The 21,463-nt window shown below is 47.7% G+C and overlaps 1 protein-coding gene across 1 annotated transcript in view; it reads left to right on the top strand.

Moving 5' to 3' along the window:
* LOC8036763 (nucleolar GTP-binding protein 2) overlaps nt 1-20,336 on the top strand; it is a 69,377-nt gene extending 49,041 nt beyond the window's left edge. The window contains exons 12-14 of the mRNA XM_029970971.4: nt 13,844-14,593; nt 17,940-18,059; nt 19,856-20,336. Of these exons, the coding sequence (XP_029826831.3) occupies nt 13,844-14,593; nt 17,940-18,059; nt 19,856-20,005 (1,020 nt within the window). The 3' untranslated portion in view covers nt 20,006-20,336. The remainder of the gene's footprint in view (nt 1-13,843; nt 14,594-17,939; nt 18,060-19,855) is intronic.
* Nucleotides 20,337-21,463: the final 1,127 nt, after the last annotated feature.

Consider the following 21,463-nt stretch of genomic DNA (forward strand, 5'->3'; position numbering starts at 1 on the left):
AATGACGATTTTGGTTGTGCAATACGCTATTCAGGTAAAAAAAATGCATTATTGCTGCCAACCTTGTGCATCCCTTTTTAAAACTATAAAATGTTGATGAGCAGAACGTAAGGGCTCAAGTGAACTGGTGTATATCAAACATTTAAGTAAAGAACCCGAGACTGAGGTATTGACAGACAACGACAAAATTTGTCTATGCCTGTTCTATTTACAGTTTTTATCATTTCAAAAGTTAACATCTTTTTCATCGTAATAGGTTCTCACGGCCAGCATTGGCCATAAAAACCAACTGCACGGGCGCATGGACATGTTTATGCGGCGACATATCTGTCGTATGGTAAAAACGTGGGCATACTCGTCTGCGACTTTCATGACTTGCCTATGCTCTCTCACTAGTTGCGCACGGCATTACCAAAGGTGCAGAGACGAGAGTGTAGCGCTTCCATTTCAAGAAGCAGGAAAGGGGAACTTCCTTGCTACCCTAGAACCTAGAAGTCACCTAGAAGATTAGCCTGTTGCTCAAGTTTCATACAAAAGTTGCTTTTCCTTCTCACCCGTCTGTGGCATCTACCGTACCGCACAAATTTGTGGATGAATTATAGAGACAGGAATAATACCAAATGCAGAATGTATTAACAGGGTTACTAGATGCTCAGGAATTCAACATTGACACAGACAGCGAGAGGCTTCAAATTAAGCGAACTATGAAGTAAAAAAAAAAACATGCTCGAGCCACAGATTTTTTAACTGCGACAGCATTTCTGTCAGCAGCGCCCCTGGGTAAATTTTGCCCCGTAACACAGAGCAATTACGCATGCGCGGTAGTGTAGTTGGTGGATAAATTGATGGGGCAAAAGAGTACGCCGAAGGTCGTCCAAGGGGAGTCAAACTCGGGACCCTAAGAGCGTTGAGCCCGGCGCGTAGCCACCATGCCAACGGGGAGGCTTGTGAAGAGGTAGTAATTAAATGTGATAACATTTTGTTTGCCATCCGACATCACGGAACGTGCAAGCGGCACCAACAAGTACTGGCTCAGACTTTTGCTCCCGCTGCATGAGGGCTCGAGCCCTCGTGCAGCCGGAGCAAAAGTGTGGTCAAACTCGAGAAGCCTGCGCTCGTGTCTGCAATTGTGCGGGGATTACGCAACAGAGGGCCCAACTTTCGAAAGGGGTCAGTATGTAGTACTCATGGCAAATACACAAAGTACATTGGACCTACTAACTGGGATATGTGGAGAGGACATTGTGGGCCCGGGTTGTAATAGTCATGAGTCTGGAGTAATGACGTTTAATGACGAAAAAAAGAGAACGCCCGAGAATACGAGACGTCGTAGTAGACCATGTAAAAATACAAACATCTGGAGGTATGGCTCAGTGAGTGGAGGACATATCTATAGAGACACTAAAGAAATACGAGTCATTAGCAAAGGGAAAGTAAATTCAGCTAATATGAAACTCGAAGTGCTTTATTTATAATGGACACGAAGTGGTAGGGTATTTGAAAAAAAAGTGCCGGCGCCTGGACTACCTTTCTGGGACGGGTACAGTGCATGAGGTCGGTGGTGCGATCAAAATTAGAAACTCGATGTGGGAGCTTATGGGAATGCACCAAATGAGGGGGTTACATATGGAGATGGGCTGGTACACTTCCATTGAGAGCATGGGGGTCATTTTTAAACCGAGATTTGCACAACGCTTAAAATACACGGAGGATACGTGGTAGGCACGGGAAGTATACCAGCAGTTAGTATACGTAAAGTGTTTAAACCCATAATGAATGAACTCAGCTAGAAAGCTCACGTTCAAATGCCTACGCACTAGCGATCGGGCTAAGCAGACTAGTTCGGCATAAAAAAGAGCAAAAGAAGCAGAAATGAAAATGCAGGAGGGAAGAATGCGAGAGAAACCAGCTTCAGCGATGTACTGGTCAAAAAAAACCAGACATAAGAAAGGAACGGGTGTTTGATAATTCACAGTGAAGCTCTTTACTGTTGGATGCAGAATGTGAGTGACAAAAGGGCATATATAGGGCTAAATTTTAAGAGCTAGACACACTAACACACGTGAACATGAACATTTATTTATTTATTTATTTCAGTACCCACAAGGCCCGAGGGTATTACAGAGGGGAGGGGCAAGTAACAAAACATAATACAAAAATGAGAATAAACACAAAAATTTATACAAGAGAAAAAAAAAGCCGCTTACAACTCCCTGTAATGCCGAATTAGAGCGCAGCTCTTGAGGAGGAGGAGGGAAGGGCACTGGGGGGGGGGGGGTTAAACTAACCAGGGGGGGGTCACGTTACCTTGGGGGTCACGTGACCCCCAATGCCGATGATGTCATCTGACGTCACTGATGACGTCATCAGTGACGATGACGATGCGGGTACCGATGACGTCATTAGTGACGTCACTGATGACTTCACCAGTGATGATGACGATGACGATGCGAATGTCGGTGACGTCATCAGTGACGTCGCTGATGACGTCATCAGTGATGATGACGATGACGATGCGGATGCCGGTGACGACATCAGTGACGTCACTGATGACGTCATCAGTGATGATGACGATGCCAATGCGGATGTCGGTGACGTCATCAGTGATGATGACGATGACGATGTGGATGCCGGTGACGTCATCAGTGATGATGACGATGACGATGTGGATGCCGGTGACGTCATCAGTGATGATGACGATGACGATGTGGATGCCGGTGACGTCATCAGTGATGATGACGATGACGATGCGGATGCCGGTGACGTCATCAGTGATGATGACGATGACGATGTGGATGCCGGTGACGTCATCAGTGATGATGACGATGACGATGTGGATGCCGGTGACGTCATCAGTGATGATGACGATGACGATGCGGATGCCGGTGACGTCATCAGTGATGACGATGACGATGTGGATGCCGGTGACGTCATCAGTGATGATGACGATGACGATGTGGATGCCGGTGACGTCATCAGTGATGATGACGGTGACGATGTGGATGCCGGTGACGTCATCAGTGACGATGACGTCATCGGGGGGTCACGCGACATCGGCGGGGGTCACGTGACCTCGAGGAGGGGGCCACGTGACTTCGGGGGGTCACGTGACCCCCCACGAGGTCACGTGACCTTGGTGGGGGGCTCGCGCGGTGCATTATGGGACATTTCCCATGATGCACCGCGCGGTTACGCCGACGGCGACGCCGCTCAAGCCGGAAACGGGCCCCTAAGAGCTGCGCTCTAAAAGCAGTCAGGGTGCCTGCTGGCGAAAATGGCTGGTTAATGCAGTTCTAAAAGAATCAAATGATGATATAGATACTAAAGATGCAGGAAGGTGGTTCCACTCCGATGACGACCTGGGAATGAAAGACTCGAGGTAGGCGGAGGTGCGACACTGGGGAATTCCAACTTTATACCGATGATCAAGGCGGAAGGAGAGGTGCGGGGGAGGGAGAATAACTTTTTCTTTTAGAGTAGGGATAGAGAAGTAAATTTTATGAAAAAGCGATGGACGAGATATTTCACAGCGCAGAGAAAGAAGGGGCAAGACAAGTTAGATTTCATGGATGACACACTGGCTGTACGATGATAATCACAAAAGATAAACCGCGCGTCACGGTTCTGAATGGCTTCAATGTTAGATACGAGCGTGGTGCGACCGGGATCCCAGATTGCTGCAGCGTACTCCAATTTAGAGCGTACCAGGGTTTTGAATAAAAGTAATTTTAGTGACATTGGTGCTGAAGTAAAATTCTGTTTTAAGTAACCTAGCATGGAGTTAGCGTTAGCAGCGATATGATCAATGTGAACGTTCCACGACATCTTATCTGTAAACTGAACTCCGAGATATTTGTAGGAAAGTATGATTTTCAAGGGGAAGGTACCAAGAGTGTATGAAAGTGGTGATGAGTTACGTTGGAGATACACGCATCGCTTTGCATACACCACGTGTTGCACCAGTCCAAAAGAGTGTCTAAGGCAGTCGGAAGAAGTTGAACATCCGAGTTATAAGTGATTTCGCGATAGATGACGCAGTCGTCTGCAAACAGACTAACAAAGGATGACAGAGTCTGAGGTAAGTCATTTATGTAGATTAGAAATAATGCAGGACCTAAGATGGGCCCTTGTGGAGCACCTGAGGTGACAAAACTGAGGTGAGAATTAGCTTGATTAGTGAAGACAAATTGAGATTGATTTGTTAGAAAGTCTCTAATCCAGGACAAAACAGTTGGGTCAATGCTAAGTTTACTAAGTTTGAGGAGCAGAAGCTTGTGGGAAACTTTGTCGAATGCTTTGCTAAAATCAAGAAAAACACAGTCAATCTGGGATCCACGATCTAGAATAGAAAGTAGGTCATTAGTAAAAGACAGCAGTTGAGTTCCACCCAACCAGACTGAGATCAGTCTGGTTGGGTCGGATAATTTGAAAAAGGGGGGATGTCCAAACAGGGAACACTACGTTTCGATGCCTACTTGGCTCTTCTTCGGGAATCGCTGTGGCGATGGTCGTTGAGGAGCAGTGTTTTCATTTTTGTCTTCTTTTGCGGTGGTGTATTTCTTTTTGAGTTGGTGAAGTCTCGAAGCCCGTGGACGTACGGGGATAGTAAGGCACCGAGAAATATTATATGCTTTCTGGCATAGTTTGTATATACCACGACTCCCAGAAAAGTCGCTGTGGGTGATTGCTTTTAACGACAAGAATGCGGGTGTTCCTAAAGTCAGTGTGGTAGTCTTTGACAACGCAGTGTTCGGCTACCGCGCTGTGCTCGTGGTCGAATTTGCCAACGTCTTCTTGCTGTTGTCGGATCCTCTCCTTAAGGCCCGTTCACACTCTTGCAACCGAGTACAACCGAGAGAGACCAGACGGGTTTTTATGCCTCTTGCGATCTCTTAGGACCAGCTCCTTGCTGCAGTGCACCCGGTCCTAAGAAGTTGCAAAAAGCTTAAAAACCGGTCTGGTCTCTCTCGGTCTTACTCAGTCGCAAAAGTGTGAACGGCGATTTAAAGTTCTTGGTTTCGTCGATGTACGTGGCTGGACAATCCGCATGTGCAATCCTACGAAGGACACCTTGCGCTCTCTTTTTAGGGGGGCAATCTTTTGGTGGTGGCATAAGCAATCCAAGTGTTGATATTGGCTTGTGGGTCATCTGGATACCCCCTCTAGCCAGCACACTGCCAGCACTTCACTTGTTCCTGGTATATAAGGACCGCTGACGTGCGTGGTTGGCCGCGACTGCATACTTGTCTGTGGCTGCAGGTGCTGATGACTTGTTCATGCGACACCGTCGCCCTGAAAAAGAGCCGAGTAGGCATCAAAACACAGGGTTCTCAATTAGGGCTTGGTTGGACGTCCACCATTTTTAATTAGAACATGTGGTGTTGAAGTGCACGGGGCTTCGTCCTGCCCTACCTAAAGGGGTAACAAATGTGGCGGGAGCGCTGGGTTTTGCTGGAGAAGATCTAGAGAAGCGTGGCGATACACAAAATTGATGGGGTAGATGATTTAATGAGAGATGTAACTTAGAGCAAAATTAATAGTGTGTAAATGTTTTTACACTAGGTGGCGCAAAGTACCGCCCGATGCCAGAGCCGTTTATTGAGAGAGTTTGGCCATACATAGGTTTGAATAGGCGAGCATCTCGGGGCCAACCACAGGCCGAAACAGCCCCCAGCTGTGGTCGTGTGCTCTAAATATGTGACACGACTATTTTGAGCTGTTTTAGCGTCGCTAGAGTGAAAAGGTATAGCTCTCGGTGACTAAGAACTTTGTACATGTGAGGTTTTAGTCACGCCAATATTCAAGTGTAGAATAAACGAACGTGCGCTTCAAACCGGGGCCGACTTCCTAGAAGCAGCGTCTCAGCTGACACGGGGAAAGAAAGCACTGCCAAAGCCAGCGCACGAGCCGAGCGGGACTCCGCGTCTCAAGACGCTCGCGCGCCCCACCCTTTGCACTGTTTTCTTTCAGCCAGTCTCAGGACGCTGTTCTAGCAAGCCAGCCCAGAGCGAACAAACATCAGCAGTGCAGACAAAGGCATGGGCACGAGCGTGTGCAATCTCGGCCTCCTATGCACGAGTTCTCGTACAAACAAAAGCGTTTTGCTGAGCTAGGCTCACGCGCCTGTGCCTTTGTTTTCACTGCCGACATTTGTGGGATGGAGTAGAGAGGCCGAGATTGAACGCTTCTATTTCACGCTTTAAATGTCGTTTGCAAAATTGTGACGTCGCGGTCTCCTGTTTGGTCGACGCTGTGTCACAAATTTAGTTTACGCTCTAAGAGTGGGGGGGGATATTCGGCACTGCCGGCGGCCTTTGCTCCGCCTATTGGCCAAACTCTCCCAATACACGGCTCTGCCCGATGCAAAGAGTGCAAGCAATACCGTTTATTCATCCAGAGGACATACACTTGCTGGAAGTGTTACGGTCGTTTTCACTAAGCCTCGCAAAAAACCATGGCTTTCACAATGCCTTTCACAAGAACAGCATTTGGCCAGGAACAGAAGAGCAATTTGGGCTCATTCTGCTACAACCAAGGGCTAACGGAGGAACAACGTTCATCTCAATTAAATTGGTGGAATACGGCCTTTGCAGAAGAAACGTCAAAATGCTATCACGTTTCGACGTGGTCTGCAGCAAAGCACCGCAGAAACAGCTGCATTTGTTTATTCTGCATCTCTTACGAGAAAAACGCGAGAAACCAAGTGTGGGTCAAGACTGGTCCGAACGAGCCTGTAATGCGGATGTGTGGACCAGAAGACTCCAAAGTTTTCGCGGCTGCCTCTGACGTCACTGACATTTTACATCTTCAGGTAGCTGTAATCAAGTTCAATGTTTTTTCACTTTTCGGGTTCTGTACTGTGAGGTAGGCTTCTGTATTGAGGGCCACAGCCAATCGGTGAGAGAGCGCTTCCCCCTCTCCACCCTTGCCCAATGGCGACCCTGCCATTGCACCGCATTCTCTTTCCCTCATTCACCTTCTTCCCTCCCTCAACGGCAACTACTTTCTGGCGAATTTCATTGGAATTTGAAATTTACTTATTCCTCGTTCTTTCGGCCGTCCACGTGATCATCAGGTTTTAACATTTCCGCATGCACGGCCAAGTAACACTGGTCACTGGCTCGTCTTTCGTCGGGTTTGCTAAACATTTGCGGTCTAATTGTGAGACTCATTATTTGTCATGGCCTAAATTCTTTTTAGCCATTGAGAGCGTACAATGTTTTAGAGCGCAGCTCTTAGGGGCCCGTTTCCGGCTTAAGCGGCGTCGCCGTCGGCGTCGGCGTTGGCGTCGGCGTAACCGCGCGGTGCATCATGGGAAATGTCCCATAATGCACCGCGCGAGCCCCCCACCGGGGTCACGTGACCTCGTGGGGGGCACGTGACCCCCCGAAGTCACGTGACTCCCCGAAGTCACGTGACTCCCCTGAGGTCACGTGACTCCCCTGAGGTCACGTGACCCCCGCCGATGTCGCGTGACCCCCAATGACGTCATCGTCACTGATGACGTCACCAGCACCCACATCGTCATCGTCATCATCACTGATGACGTCATCATCACTGATGACGTCACCGGCATCCACATCGTCATCGTCATCATCACTGATGACGTCACTGGCATCCACATCGTCATCGTCATCATCACTGATGACGTCACCGGCATCCGCATCGTCATCGTCATCATCACTGATGACGTTACCGACATCCGCATCGTCATCGTCATCATCACTGATGACGTCATCAGTGACGTCACTGATGTCGTCACCGGCATCGTCATCGTCACTGATGACGTCACCAGCATCGTCATCGTCATCATCACTGATGACGTCATCAGCGACGTCACTGATGACGGCACCGACATTCGCATCGTCATCGTCATCATCACTGGTGAAGTCATCAGCGACGTCACTAATGACGTCATCGGTACCCGCATCGTCATCGTCAATGATGACGTCATCAGTGACCTCAGTGATGACATAATCGGCATTGGGGGTCACGTGACCCCCCCAAGGTCACGTGACCCCCCCCCCCCTGGTTAGTTTAACCCCCCCCCCCCCCCCCCAGTGCCCTTCCCTCCTCCTCCTCAAGAGCTGCGCTCTAATTCGGCGTTACAGGGAGTTGTAAGCAGCTTTCACTTTTTTGCAAGGGGTATTCAGTCATAAAAGAAACCTATTAATAAGCCAGAAAATAGTGCGCAATTAAACTTTTCACAAAGGTGCCTTTAGCTGTTGTGTAACATGCTGGAAAAAACAAAATGACCTCATCTCCACGTGGTGAATGATGTTGATTGGGACGAAGCTCTGGTGGTGCTGATGATACTCATTTTGTTCATAGGTAGTGCTGATGGTGCTGATTTTTTTTTTATTGCTCGTTTCATGCAACGTTTCATCCATGACATCCCCAGCTCGAGTTACTACCACATCTCGGAGCCCCCTACTCGTCCCGCAGTCATGGCCGAGTGGTTAAGGCGATGGACTAGAAATCCATTCGGGTCTCCCCGCACAGGTTTGAATCCTGTCAACTGCGCAAGCATTTTTTTTTTTTTTTTTAAGAAGACAGATGGGATGGCAATCGATGTGAGCACGGACGCCGGACGGACAAGGCTAGACCCTAAGGAGCTTCACCCCTAAAAAACAATACAAGAGAAAAACGTGCTATTCCTCGGGGAGAACTCTGGAAACAAACTGTTTGGTTGTAGTGCCACACAAAACAAAGACTTGAAAGCTCTTTTGGCATCAACCAGACAGTCTGCTTTCGCTTGTCTCCTTAGGCATGGTAGTAACACGTCCGTTTTAGAGCGCAGCTCTTAGGCTCCCTTTTCCGGCTTGAGCGCCGTCGGCGTAACCGCGCGATGCATTATGGGAAATGTCCCATAATGCACCGCGCAGGATCCTCGTGATGTCACAAAGGTCCCGCGCGGTGCATTATGGGACATTTCCCATGATGCAACGCACGGAGAGGAGGACGAAGGGGAGTGGAGGAGGAGGGGGAGGGGGACGAGAGGGAGGGGTGGGGGAGGAGGGGGAAGAGGCATGATGAGGAGGAGGAGAGAGGGAAGGAGAGTAAAGAGGGGAAGAGGAGTATCAGGGAGGAGGAGGAGGGAGAAGGGGAGGAGTATCAGGGGGGAGGAGGAGGGAGAAGGGGAGGAGTATCAGGGAGGATGAGGAGGGAGGAGGGGTATACCCTCTCCTCAGAGCAATTTCCTCCTCCTCCTCAAGAGCTGCGCTCTAATTCGGCGTTACCAAGTGTTGTAAACGTCTTTTTTTTTTTTTTTCAAGAAACTTGCGTCCATGAAATTTGAGCACCGTATTTTCCGGACTATACGGTCGAACCAGTTTACAAGAAACTCCGACACACATGCTAGTTTAATATATCACATAGTTGGTTTTATCAGAACTCGCATATTGCAAATTTGAATGGTGGGAATTTGAAATACGACAAATTGACATTAAATGTGCGGAAAACACTCGTGGATAATTTCTTCAGTGGACTGCGAAAAAAATATTCAACTCAAGAAAACGTAACTGATAATGCACTAGGTGGGCTAATAAATAAAACGGGAAGTAATTCTAGTTTAACTGTTTCTTCCGCTGAAGCGTTCGCTGGAATTCTAGTTTAACTGTTTCTTCCGCTGAAGCGTTCGCTGGAATTCTAGTTTAACTGTTTCTTCCGCTGAAGCGTTCGCTGGAATTCTAGTTTAACTGTTTCTTCCGCTGAAGCGTTCGCTGGAATTCTAGTTTAACTGTTTCTCTCGCTGAAGCGTTCGCTGGAATTCTAGTTTAACTGTTTCTTTCGCTGAAGCATTCGCTGGAATTCTAGTTTAACTGTTTCTTCCGCTGAAGCGTTCGCTGGAATTCTAGTTTAACTGTTTCTTCCGCTGAAGCGTTCGCTGGAATTCTAGTTCAACTGTTTCTTCCGCTGAAGCGTTCGCTGGAATTCTAGTTTAACTGTTTCTTTCGCTGAAGCGTTCGCTGGAATTCTAGTTTAACTGTTTCTTTCGCTGAAGCGTTCGCTGGAATTCTAGTTTAACTGTTTCTTCCGCTGAAGCGTTTGCTGGAATTCTAGTTTAACTGTTTCTTTCGCTGAAGCGTTTGCTGGAATCCTAGTTTAACTGTTTCTTCCGCTGAAGCGTTCGCTGGATTGGAGGTTCTAGACTCGCGCGAAGTAGATAGAAATCGCTTACCCTTTTTTTGAGAAGCTGCTACCCTTTTTTTGAGAAGCTGCTCAAGTTGTCCCGATTACAAGCGAGCCACAAGCGCTCGTGTTTTAAATTTGGGGCTGGCAGTACGGCAGGCGTGTTTGGATTTTCCAACCTCGATGCCAAAACCTATACGAAACCAGTGAAACCGTATAGAAGCACCTGTGCAAGCTCACTCGTTGTGCGTCCATGCGCCCGCATGCATAGTGTACTATGACAAGAACAAGATTCATGCTGAGGCTGGTCGAGAATGCCGTTCGTAAAAAGGTCGGGTTGGCCGTCCCCGCGTCGTAATCGTAAGTTGAGATTTTGGGCTGCAGTGGAAAAGTCGTTCTGTCGGCTCGAGCATGGGTGCAGCGGGCCGCACAAGAGAGAGCCTAGGCTACAGAGTGTTTCTAGCTGCTCAATCAGGGTCATGTTGTCTATGGGCCGCATTTGCAATCTAGCTGCGAGGGGGTGGCCAAAGTGTGGATCATTTGCAAACGTCTCCGCCTTTCCGCCTGCTTTCCTCCTCGCCGCGCGACAACGCAGCGCATGCGCACTTGCGACCAATTTTTGCAAGAAGCGCCCGCCATTCGATTGCAAATGCTCCCGATGGTTTGAGATGGTCCATCTCTCCAATCTAGGCTGCCATTGCAATTGCGGCGCACTCGTAGCGGCTGCCTCAAGGAAGATGCTTTTCGTGCTCGGCCGCTCGGCGTGATCCTCGCGATTCTGAATGCCTCAACGAAGTCCGGCTTCTTTTTGCCATGCCCTTCGCAATTACTGTATTTTCCGGACTATAGTCCGCAGAGTTAAATTTGGGGTCAAAAATGAAAGTTGTTGCTTAGATAGTCCGCACCCGCTGCATGGTCTGCACCTGGTGCTTAGTCGACACGAAATTCTTCTCATACGCGGCACACCTTGACATATGTATGTTTTCTTAGCTCACAAAAAAAGCCTATAATATACATAAATTATCAATAACATACTCTTTTATTCACAAAATCCGTCCCGTCTCGTCATAATCAACGATATCAGGGGTGGAACGGCTGCGCCATTTGCGCCATTTTGCGCCAGACGCATATGTCTGCGCCATACTGCGCCATGTTGCAGAAACTGCGCCACAGCCAATACCTCGCGCCATTATGCGCCGGATCGCAAAACGTGCGCCAAGAAACTTTTTTTATTTTGTCTTGGTTTCGGTTTTATTGACTCGATTGGCAACAATGAGCGCGTTCAGCCTGGTCGGCCTTGCAATCCTTTGTTCTGTTTATTCTCCCTGTGTATCCCGAGTCGGAAGCGCGCGAAAAAACTCGGATTCTAAGCGCCACGCCACCTGCGACTGGATTGTTATTCTTCAACCATAAGCGGTTAAGCAAGTCGGCTGAGGTGAGGTCGAGTCGTTAAGCGTCAGATTGCCTGAGGCTCTGCGGCCCGGGATCCGGACGTCAGCCAGTTGAAAACAAATGAGCAAGATATTCCTTTTAGTACTTCGTCGTTACAAGTTGGAACCGCATTCTCGCAAGATAAATCGTGATTTGATTGAACTGAAACGCGGTCCGATCCGAAACCTTTCCGGCCAGCAGCTCTTTTGCGAGTGATAGATCTGCTCGGCGTACTTTAACCTTGCTCCTGCTATACGCTTCAAATACGATAACTTCGTTAATCGTAGTCTGCTGCTTCGTAATCGAGTTGCACAATAGCATAAACGCGAATTTTGTTGCCTTGTTCCTCCGTGCAACTGCATGTCCATTGCTTGCGCACGTCACGGGGTTCGCACATATAATTACTATGTCGAGCACATGTGGGTTGTACGAGAAGCAGTGCTGGTTTGCATTTTGAGCAGCTGAAAGCCGCTCGGAAAATATCAAGGACGCTATCTTGAGAAACAGGGTACTGGCTTTTTGATTCTCATTAAGGCTCACCAAGTTTCAAGTTTTCGCATCTGTTACACTGTTATCCCATCTACCTAGGTCCCTAACCATTCATGTTCATCTGTTCTGCTAAGTACGATTGAAATTGCTCCCGTGCTTGTCTAAGACGCAAGCTGAAGTGCAATGAAAACTGATCTGAGCTGCTCCTAGCCTGCTCCAGAACGTAGTTTTAGCTGCTCCCAACCTGCTCCAAAACAGCTGTTCCACCTGCTCCCGTGGCTGCTCCCAAGTACATTTCATGAGTTCCACCCCTGCGATATTGAAAAACATAATTCCTGTATAGTCCGCACGCGTAGATAGTCCGCACAACCAGAAATTTCAACTTTTAAACATGTATAGTCCGCGGACTATAGCCCAGAAAATACGGTAATTCTTTTGACTTTGTCCGAGAATGGTAAATACTGTCGCTGCTTGTTTACCTTTTCTCGCGAGAAAAGGATTTGAAAAGTGAAATCAAAAAGAACAAAGCCCACGTGAAGCGGCAGCGAATGAGCAAAGGAGCTGACGACACGCACTCTGGTCCGCAGAGGCGATGTGCTTGGCAGCGCTTGGCGAGGAGGGAAACGCACACTTTGGCGGTGACGCGATTTTTGCAGCGAACAAACAATCACGTGCTGTAAGCGCCCAAGTGCAGTAGGAAGGCATGCTTGGGCTGCATGGCAACACTTTGGAGAAACACTCTCCATGGCACGCCACATGCCTTTGTTTTTCCCTTGAAGTGGTGGATCACTCTTTTTTGTCTTCGGCCTGCACTTCATGACACTTTTAATGCGAAAGCATTAACTGTCTCATGGAGCGAGCTGACGTCATCAGTTTGAAGCGCAAAAACGGCACCTAGTTTCCCTGATCCTTCAGTTCCATTGGCTGGCGCGCGTTGACGGGGCTCCCATTGGCCGCTGCGCTCTTTAGTTTCCATGACCGCTCACCCCATGGTGCTGCGTGTCCATCAGCGCGCCGTTAACACGGAGCGTCCAAGGTCACCAGGGGAGCACGCACACTGACCGGTGACGAAAAGTATGCAGCACATGGAAAAGGGAGCGGACGAGCGGCTTGCATGCTTTCGCATTCACAACTCGTAAGAAGTGCTTAGGTGTACCTGAATCTTTTTTTTTCTTTTTCTTTCGGAGATAGGACAGGTGTCTGCACGTTTCTGAGAGCGGTTTTCGGTTTCATAGTTAGATATAGCCAATAGGTTGTTCGTTATAATAGAAGGAGATTTTACGTGCATTTTCATTTCAAATATTTGGGTGTTTGATATAGACAGTAATTCGTTGTACCCGGGTTCGTAATACGCAGGCGCGACTGCGAAGTAATAAAATGGGCATTTGTCAAGGCGCTTTTTTCGGGGCAACAGAGTATGAGAATTTTGTTAGGTGCGGTGTAGGCGCCAGGTGCAAACTGGGTACCAGATTTCTAAGGAAAAACTTGTTTGTTTTGACCGAAATTTGACCTCGCAGATTATATGCCAAATTTGGACTATAGTCCGGAAAGTATGGTGGGATAAATTTATCCAGAAACATTTGCGAAAAGTCGCATTGCATTCCATTCATTGCCTTAGTTATACATTTTTTTTTTTATGACTGAATATTGCTTGTTATTTCTTTGTATAAAAAGAGCCCCAGGTGGTTGCAGGCGGTCAGTTTCGCAGTCGTCGCCAATTGTGACAGATTCTGAGCCAGTTTCTTTTTAAGTGTGGGTTTGCCTCAACAACGGTGTTATGTTTGCATTGCAGCCACCCACAGAGTCTTCCGACGTCCCCCCAGCAGCCGCATCTGCTACCAAGGACCTGGAAGCCAAGGCCGCGGCTCCTTCCAAGAGGCCCGCTCTTCCCCGTGTGACGCAAGACCTATCCGCAATTCGTGTGGCTCCGGAGTTTGTCGGCGAAGACGTCAAGCCGCTCCGCCGAGACGGCAATGAAGACGGCTACGACACGGACCGGGAGGAAGAAAGCGAGGAGGAAGCGGAGACCGGCCAATCCTCCATTGCCCCGGAGGAAGCAAAGACAGGCCAATCCTCCATTGCCCTGGCCTCCGGCGTTCCTTCCGAGAAGAGCGGCCCTGCCGCGAGCGCCGCCGCGTCCGCCGTGGCAACACCGGCCGCCGCTGCAACGCCGACGGTTGAGGAAAGGGCGGTCCGCCGTCGAAAGCGAAAGTCCGGTAAGGACCTTCCGGGGACCCTGCAGTACACGGACCTGGTGTCTCGCGCTTCCGGCACCAAGAACCCGTGGGCTCAGTATCTGAGAGCCCGTGTCCCGAAGAGCAATTCCGACGGCCCCAAAGACCCAGAGCAGACCACAGAAGTTACGGAACAATCGACGGAGGCTGCGGAGCAGTCCACGGAAGTTGCGGAGCAGTCCACGCGGGTCACGGAACGACCGGCTCTCTCGTCAACAAAAGCGACTGAGGCCTCCGAACATTGCGAGGACAAGGATCGTCCCGACGCTCGTGCGGCCAGGCAGAAGTCTCGTCCCATTGCCACGAAGGTACGTGAACTTGCCCGGATCAACGTCGCTTATTAAGCTATGTTTTAGAGTAACGGCACTCAATCATCTTTGCTTGAAACCTATAAAACTTTAAGGAGCTCGTCGCGCAGAAAAGCCTGCGTCGGTGTCAGTGTCGGCGTTGGTGGGACGTAAAAACTTGAGGCGAGATGTTCTGGCTTAACATAGCCAGAACATCTCACCCTCATTGGAAGCACCATTTACTATAAACTTAGCTCGTAGAGGCTTCCCAAGCTTCAAAGTATCAAGGGCCAGAAGAACCCCATACATTCAAACAGAAAAAGTGAATCGCATTTTCTACAATTAATTTTTCCATTAAGGGGTATTCTACCCAGAAAAAAAGATTTCTGCAAAAAAAAGTTGATTTTGAAAAATGGCACATTTACATCCACCCAAATCTAGAGTATTTGCAGAAAGTTTCATTTGTTTACGCAGCATAGTTATTTTTTTATAAATTATTTTCGATCCATTGATGCTAAAGAAAAGGTAGAGGCTCGAGCACTTTGGAAGCATTTTTCTCAGTTCAGCTTTTTGGCATAAATCCCACCTTAATAAAACTATTGTTTGAGTATGACACTATCGAGAGACTTAATATATGTAGCGTACCGTATCTCCACGAATATAACGCCAAGTTGTTTTTTTTTTAATTACATGCTCCAAAACGCTCCTCGCATTATATTCGGAGTCGAGTTCAGCCATGAGTAGGTGCGCGAGTCTGGAGAAAGTTAAAGCCCCTCTATCCTGGGAAAAGTGGCGCCATTCATTGTTGTGGAAATGCTCCAGGCACGTGCCGCGCGCCCCTTCTGGGAAGAACATGGCATCCGAAATCTAGCTCTATGCTGCGCTGTGTCGCCATGATCTTCCCAAGGGCTGCACGTTGCACGAGCCTCGTGCATCGACGCACCTTGCGCCACTTTTGAAACATAAAGGGGCTTTAGAGAAAGCCATCCCTCCTGCTAAATGCAGGAGATCGGTGGAAAAAGAAGTTGGGGTGTGGGAGGGAATTTATTAGCTATTGGGCTACGTGAAGGGGCGAATAGAAAACAAAAAGCATTTTTATCGCTTTTGTGTTTGTACAACGCCCACGCCACGCACCATCGGGCACTGGCAAATTCAAGCCAAGCCAAAACCACCCACCGCGTTTACTCAATCGTGCAACACGAGGTCTTTGTTTATGCAGAGGGACCCAAACAAGAACAAGTGTGATCGTGTATCGGGTTCACAGCAGTCTTTCTTTTTCTGCCTGCGCATTTTTTTACTTCCTGCTCCAGAGTGGTCGGGTATTTGTGTGATGGTGCTTCTGCCTTGTGCCTTGCTTGGATTGTGGGCTGCCAAGGAGCTCACGCCCAAGAAAAAAAATTACCGCATCTCCACGTGGTGAATGATGTCGATTTGGGCGAAGCTCGAGTGGTGCTGATGATACTGATATTGGTCATAGGTAGTGCTGGTGGTGCCGTTTTCATTCATGTCAGTAGGAGAATGTGTGGTTTTCTTCGTTTTCCTTTTTTAAGAAGACAGATGGGATGGCAACTCCGAACTCCCTACTCTTTTTTTTCTTCTTTTTCTTGATACTGATTTTGGTCATAGGTAGTGCTGATGGTGCCAATTTCATTCAGAGAATGTCAAGTTGACATTCTCAAGTAGTTCCTTCCTTAAAAGGCAACTCTGCTTCATTCTTGTTTTTGAACAAACAATGCAGTCCTCTTCAGTATCACCTAGGAAGACCCCACGCCAAATATTACGACGTAGTTCTGCCTAAATGTTTCTTAAATGGTCCAGCAAACTTTGCAACTCACCAGGTTGCCAAAATCGGCTGACTCGAACAGGCAAGTTGGGGCACAACCAATAACGCAGTCGAGGCTATGGCGTGGGCGTAGGCAACATTCAGCTGAACGCCATCACCATTGCCCCCTTTTTTTCTAGTTTTTACTCCTTCGGGCAAGCGTAACGGGTGACATCAGCAACATTTTCTCTCGGCACTGAGCAGTCTGGCGATGCACATCACAGGAGCGCTCCGTGCATTGGCAGTCGCTGCTTTATGCCCGGGCGTTCGGTTATCCTGCCAACAGCGAGCTCCCACTACCGCTCTCTTTCTTCCACCGTTTAGTTTGACTAGCAAAGCCGCATTGCCTCTGCTCGTTTGTTTTCCGGCCTCCTCCAGTTCCCGTTTCTGAGCATGTGGTATCTCGGCTGTATAACGAGTTGCACTGCCTTGGCCTGCTCTTCATACAGGCTGTTTTCCTTAGGCTTTACAGATTTGTTTTAAAAAAGCCACAAAAGCCACACTACTAATCTGGTCTGTGCAGGCAACTTGTATGGCTAGGAGAGATAATACAGGGGGCTAATTGCCATGATAAGTCGTATAATTAACTAAAATGTGTTAATCATTTCATTAGTTTAAATAAATATATATGTTTCAATTAGAAGCTTGCCGAGCATTATCAAAAACCTCTAAACCAGTCAAATGTAGAGAGACTTTGAGCTCTTGGGAAGCGTGGTAGTTCACCGAAGATACCACTCGGGCAACAGGCGCAAAGCCTGTGGTGCGGAAACGCAAATGATAAGAGGTAGAAAACTGCGGGCTACCTTCAGCTCACCGCCATGCTTTTCACGCTCTTAGAGTGTTTCTAAAATGGACTGATTTAGTAGTTCTTGATTATGCTCAGCAAGTTTGTAATTGAAAGCATATATTTGTCTTCACTAATTAAAAAGTTAATTCACACATTTTAGTTAATTAACCGAAATATTGTGACAACTAGCCTTCTATGTTATGCTCTCTGGTTATACTTCACCTGCATAGACTGCATCTGTGTAGCTTAGATGTTTTTTTGTTTTTCTTAAATAGTCTGCAAAGCCCCAAAATTTAACATCCTGTATATACCCAACTTAGCTCTTAGAATATTGTAGAATTTGCCTTGGCAAGCCACCAGCCGCACAGTGAAATTCCTCCCTGGTCACGTGAAGCACCTGCCACCACCAGCACACCTTGTCGCTTTCCAGCGCTACAATGTCATACAAGCTGTATTCCCTTCCCTCCGTGGCGACCTGCTACTCGCTCCGCCACCATTACCTGGGCAACCCACTTGGTAGCAATGACGAGCACACACCCCGACCGGCTGACTGGCGTTACGGGCTAATAACGGCTTCGGGAGTTCAGTATCCCTTCTCAGACGAGCTGCGTCGAAAAAAGGCATATCAACAGAGTCGCCTGTGCCTTATCTAAGCGAGGAAATGACGCTAGTGCCGCCACGAGTTTCAAACAGGCAGTGTGTAATAAAAGTGTGCCTGCACTCGATCTTCACTGACTGGTGGAACCGTCTGCCAACAGGCCACGACCAGCGGCACCTTTACAGTGACCCCCGTCGAGAAGGTGGTGCGGCCGGCCAAGAGGCAGAGGGTAGAAAAAGACGACAGCGAGGAGGAGGCGCCCAGGATCACCGGGAAACAGGTGAGTGGACACTGTTTCAGGGAGTGCGCTGGGCCTGTGGGGGAATGCAGCTGGAGCGGGGCTGAATGTGGGAGGGGAAGGTGGCGCATCTCGGCCACTGCCTTGTATAGTGGAAGGAGGAAGGTAGCAGCGTTGTTGAGCGAACGACGAGAGCTGCTGCAATACGTGCAGGTGCATAGTACCGATATGCGCCAAAGAGCGAGATCTGCTTTGTTGAGCAAAGAACAGCAAGAGCTTCTATGATAAGCACAGATGCACGGCATATAGTGCTGCTGTCATAAACGCAGGTGCACGGTGCAGATACTTGGCACAGATGAGTGATGAACAGTGACAGCTGCTATGATAAGCATATGCGCGGCACAGATAACCATTGAACAGCAAAAGCTGCTACGATATGCACAGATGGAGAACACAGATGCACTCACCGCGCAGGATAAGTGCGGCGCAGATAAGCACCGATCAGCAAACGCTACGCAATAAGCTCAGATGCACGATACGGACACACAGGCCAAGTGCCGGCCTACGGATCCCTAGGTGGCGAATTCAAATTCTGGCCATAGGTTCCTGTAATCTGACTGAGGCGCATTGAAGAGAATATGTAACCAAGATTTTTGTTGCTCATCGAAAGGTCTCTGTCAAAATTAATCCTCTGACTTCCGCTGAGGCCTGTCAGAGGCCCTTTGTTAGTTTGCCACGTGAAACCCCTAAATTTGACTGACATTACAAATACACAGCACAAATAACCGCTGAACAGTGACAAATGCTATGATGTGCATGGCACAGATAAGCACCCCCGATACACAATGCAAGTACAGAGCACAGATTAATAAGCATATGCATAGCACGGATAAGCACCAAACAGCAAGACCTACGTGATAAGCACAGATGCACAGCACATACATGCACAGGATGGTGTAGCTACTACAATAAGCAGATGCACACCACAGGTAGGCACTGAACGGCAACAGCTATGATAAGCACGTGCACAGTGCAGTTAAGTGGAGCACAGCTAAGTACTTATAGCAAAAACTGCTATAGCACAGATAATCACTTAGCAATGAGAGCCGCTACGATAAGCAAAAATGCAGGTCAGATAAGTACAACACGGCAAGAGCTGTTACAGCTAGTACAAATGCACACCACAGATAACCACTGAGCAGCAAATGCTGCTACATACTGTAAAACCCGTAATGTTCGGGAGCCCTCAATTTTCGCAAATTTCACGAATTGAAGAATTCACGAAATTTAAGGGCGCGCGAAAATTTCGGTCCTTAAGATTTTCAATGCAGGCGTCTGGAATTTGCGAAATTTAGTGGTCGCGATTATGTCATCTGTGACCGATTCGCGAAAAATAGGGGCCGCAAAAATAAAGGGTTTTACAGTATAACTAAGCAAATGTAAAGATGTTGGAGGTTAAGCATAATGTACAACCTCGAGACATAGGGCACAAACATTTCGTAACCTAACCTAACTAAATTTGTGCAAACCAACTTTGAAGCTTTGAAATAAAGAATAATCTACTCTGCTCACACTGTGCACCTGGTTTGGTCAGTTCAGTTTTGGGAAACAACCTGCATCAATAAAGAAAGGTTTTATTGCTCAACTTGACCGATGGCCAAGGGCCTTAAGAAGGCTTTCAGGGACCCCAAAGGGTCCATGCACCCCCCATTTGAAAACCACTGCGATATCCACAAGATATTGACAGGAGAAAGGAGCACAAGCTAGAAAACATGTGGAGGGAAGAGAAAAGTGATGAGCATTAGCAAAATATTTTACCTCCATGTGTTTATTTTCAGAAACGGCGAATGATGCTGGCTCAGAAAGTGACCAAGGTGGGCCACCACTTCTACGATTATGCCAACGTCAAGAACAGGAACCGCGGCAAGAAAGTCAAGGCCAGCAACGGCACCCCCAAGTCCAGCCGTTCTAAGAAAACTAAACAGTAGGGTGCATGCGGGGCCTTCTAAAGATTGTAATAAATGTACAATGACGAAAATACAAGGAACGCCTTTGAGGAGTGGTACATTGCATCCGTGCCATGAAATAGAGAGAGAGTGCCCATGTTCGTACGACAGTGATGGAACTACTGCATGATTTCCACCAAATTGCACCATGAACGAAAGTCTGTCGCATCTTGCGTCAAAATACCACTTCTGCTAAGACTCGCGCCATACAGGCGCCGCAATAGGCCTAAACAAATCAAAAGAATATGAATATTTTATTATTGGTCAGTCCTAATATTTCAACAAGCAGAAATAAATAAAAATTGTAAAAGAATGCATTTTGCCATGTCTTTACTAGTCTGTTTTACCTTAGGTTAGAGCACAATCAAAGGCTCTTACACATAGGTACAACCATGAGCACACACTCACAACAGAAAGTTTATTAGAAAATGTGTGCTTAAATACCCAAAATAAAACCTAGTCACTTCCAGCGTTCCCCTTTTTTTCTAAATATAGAAGTTCTTTATCTGATAAGGCCACTGACCGCTCCCTAATACAGATATCAGCCCCTCTTGTTTTGATAAGGAATGCTTCATGAATCTCTCTGGTTGTTTTTTTGCTGTGTTGCCCCAGGATGAATGTGTTTGACAACTTCGGGGTGCACGGGCATCGATCACAATGCACGGCCATATGGCCTGACGGCGTCCGTTTGATAGTTGCCGCGCGCTCCCTCGCACAATCATTAATGCAGCGGCCTGTTTGCCCTACATACGAGCACCCAAAGGATAATGGTATATCGTAGACAGATGTTTTACAATCCAGAAACTTCGTTTGGTGTTTCTTTTTGCATTCCTCACTAGCCTCTTCCGGAGCATTTATCCCTCTGCACAAGGCCGAGAGTTTCTTCGGGGCCGAAAAAACAACCGGAACGTTGTAACGCTCTGCAACTTTTTTTAAGTTGTGGGAGACAGCGTGAAGGTAAGGAATGATGGCCGGTCTGGTTTTGTGCCGTTCAGGCTGTCCATTGGAGTCTTTTGTAGGTTAATTTTTTATGCTTTGTTTTTTGTCTGAATTAAGAATTGCAGTTTTGTTACGACCTCCCAGAAGTTGAAGAACACATAAATCTAGGTGCTCAAAATGATTGTGTTTTAACATTTGTTCAGTGGGATTTCGTGCCTAAAATAATCATTCACGGCAGTTTGCGCTGTCCTTTATCAGTCGTCGTCTTGTTACCGTGTCTAGTGTTTCCACAAGCAACTAAACAGCTAGTGTTTGTTCTCCTAATATTTGCCATCTCTCCTCCTCACATTTGCAGTGATATAAATGAAAATCAAGTGTGCGGTTATGTTCCAAAAGTTCTTTTTGCTTCTCCAAAATGAACTTTTGGCTCCTTCAATAGCTGCTCCAAAATGACTACGAGGGTGACGTCGCGCAACGTCAGGACGACACTAACAAGACGTC

Source organism: Ixodes scapularis, unplaced genomic scaffold (assembly GCF_016920785.2).
Source record: "Ixodes scapularis isolate PalLabHiFi unplaced genomic scaffold, ASM1692078v2 PGA_scaffold8__174_contigs__length_109621045, whole genome shotgun sequence".
Lineage (NCBI taxonomy): Eukaryota > Metazoa > Arthropoda > Arachnida > Ixodida > Ixodidae > Ixodes > Ixodes scapularis.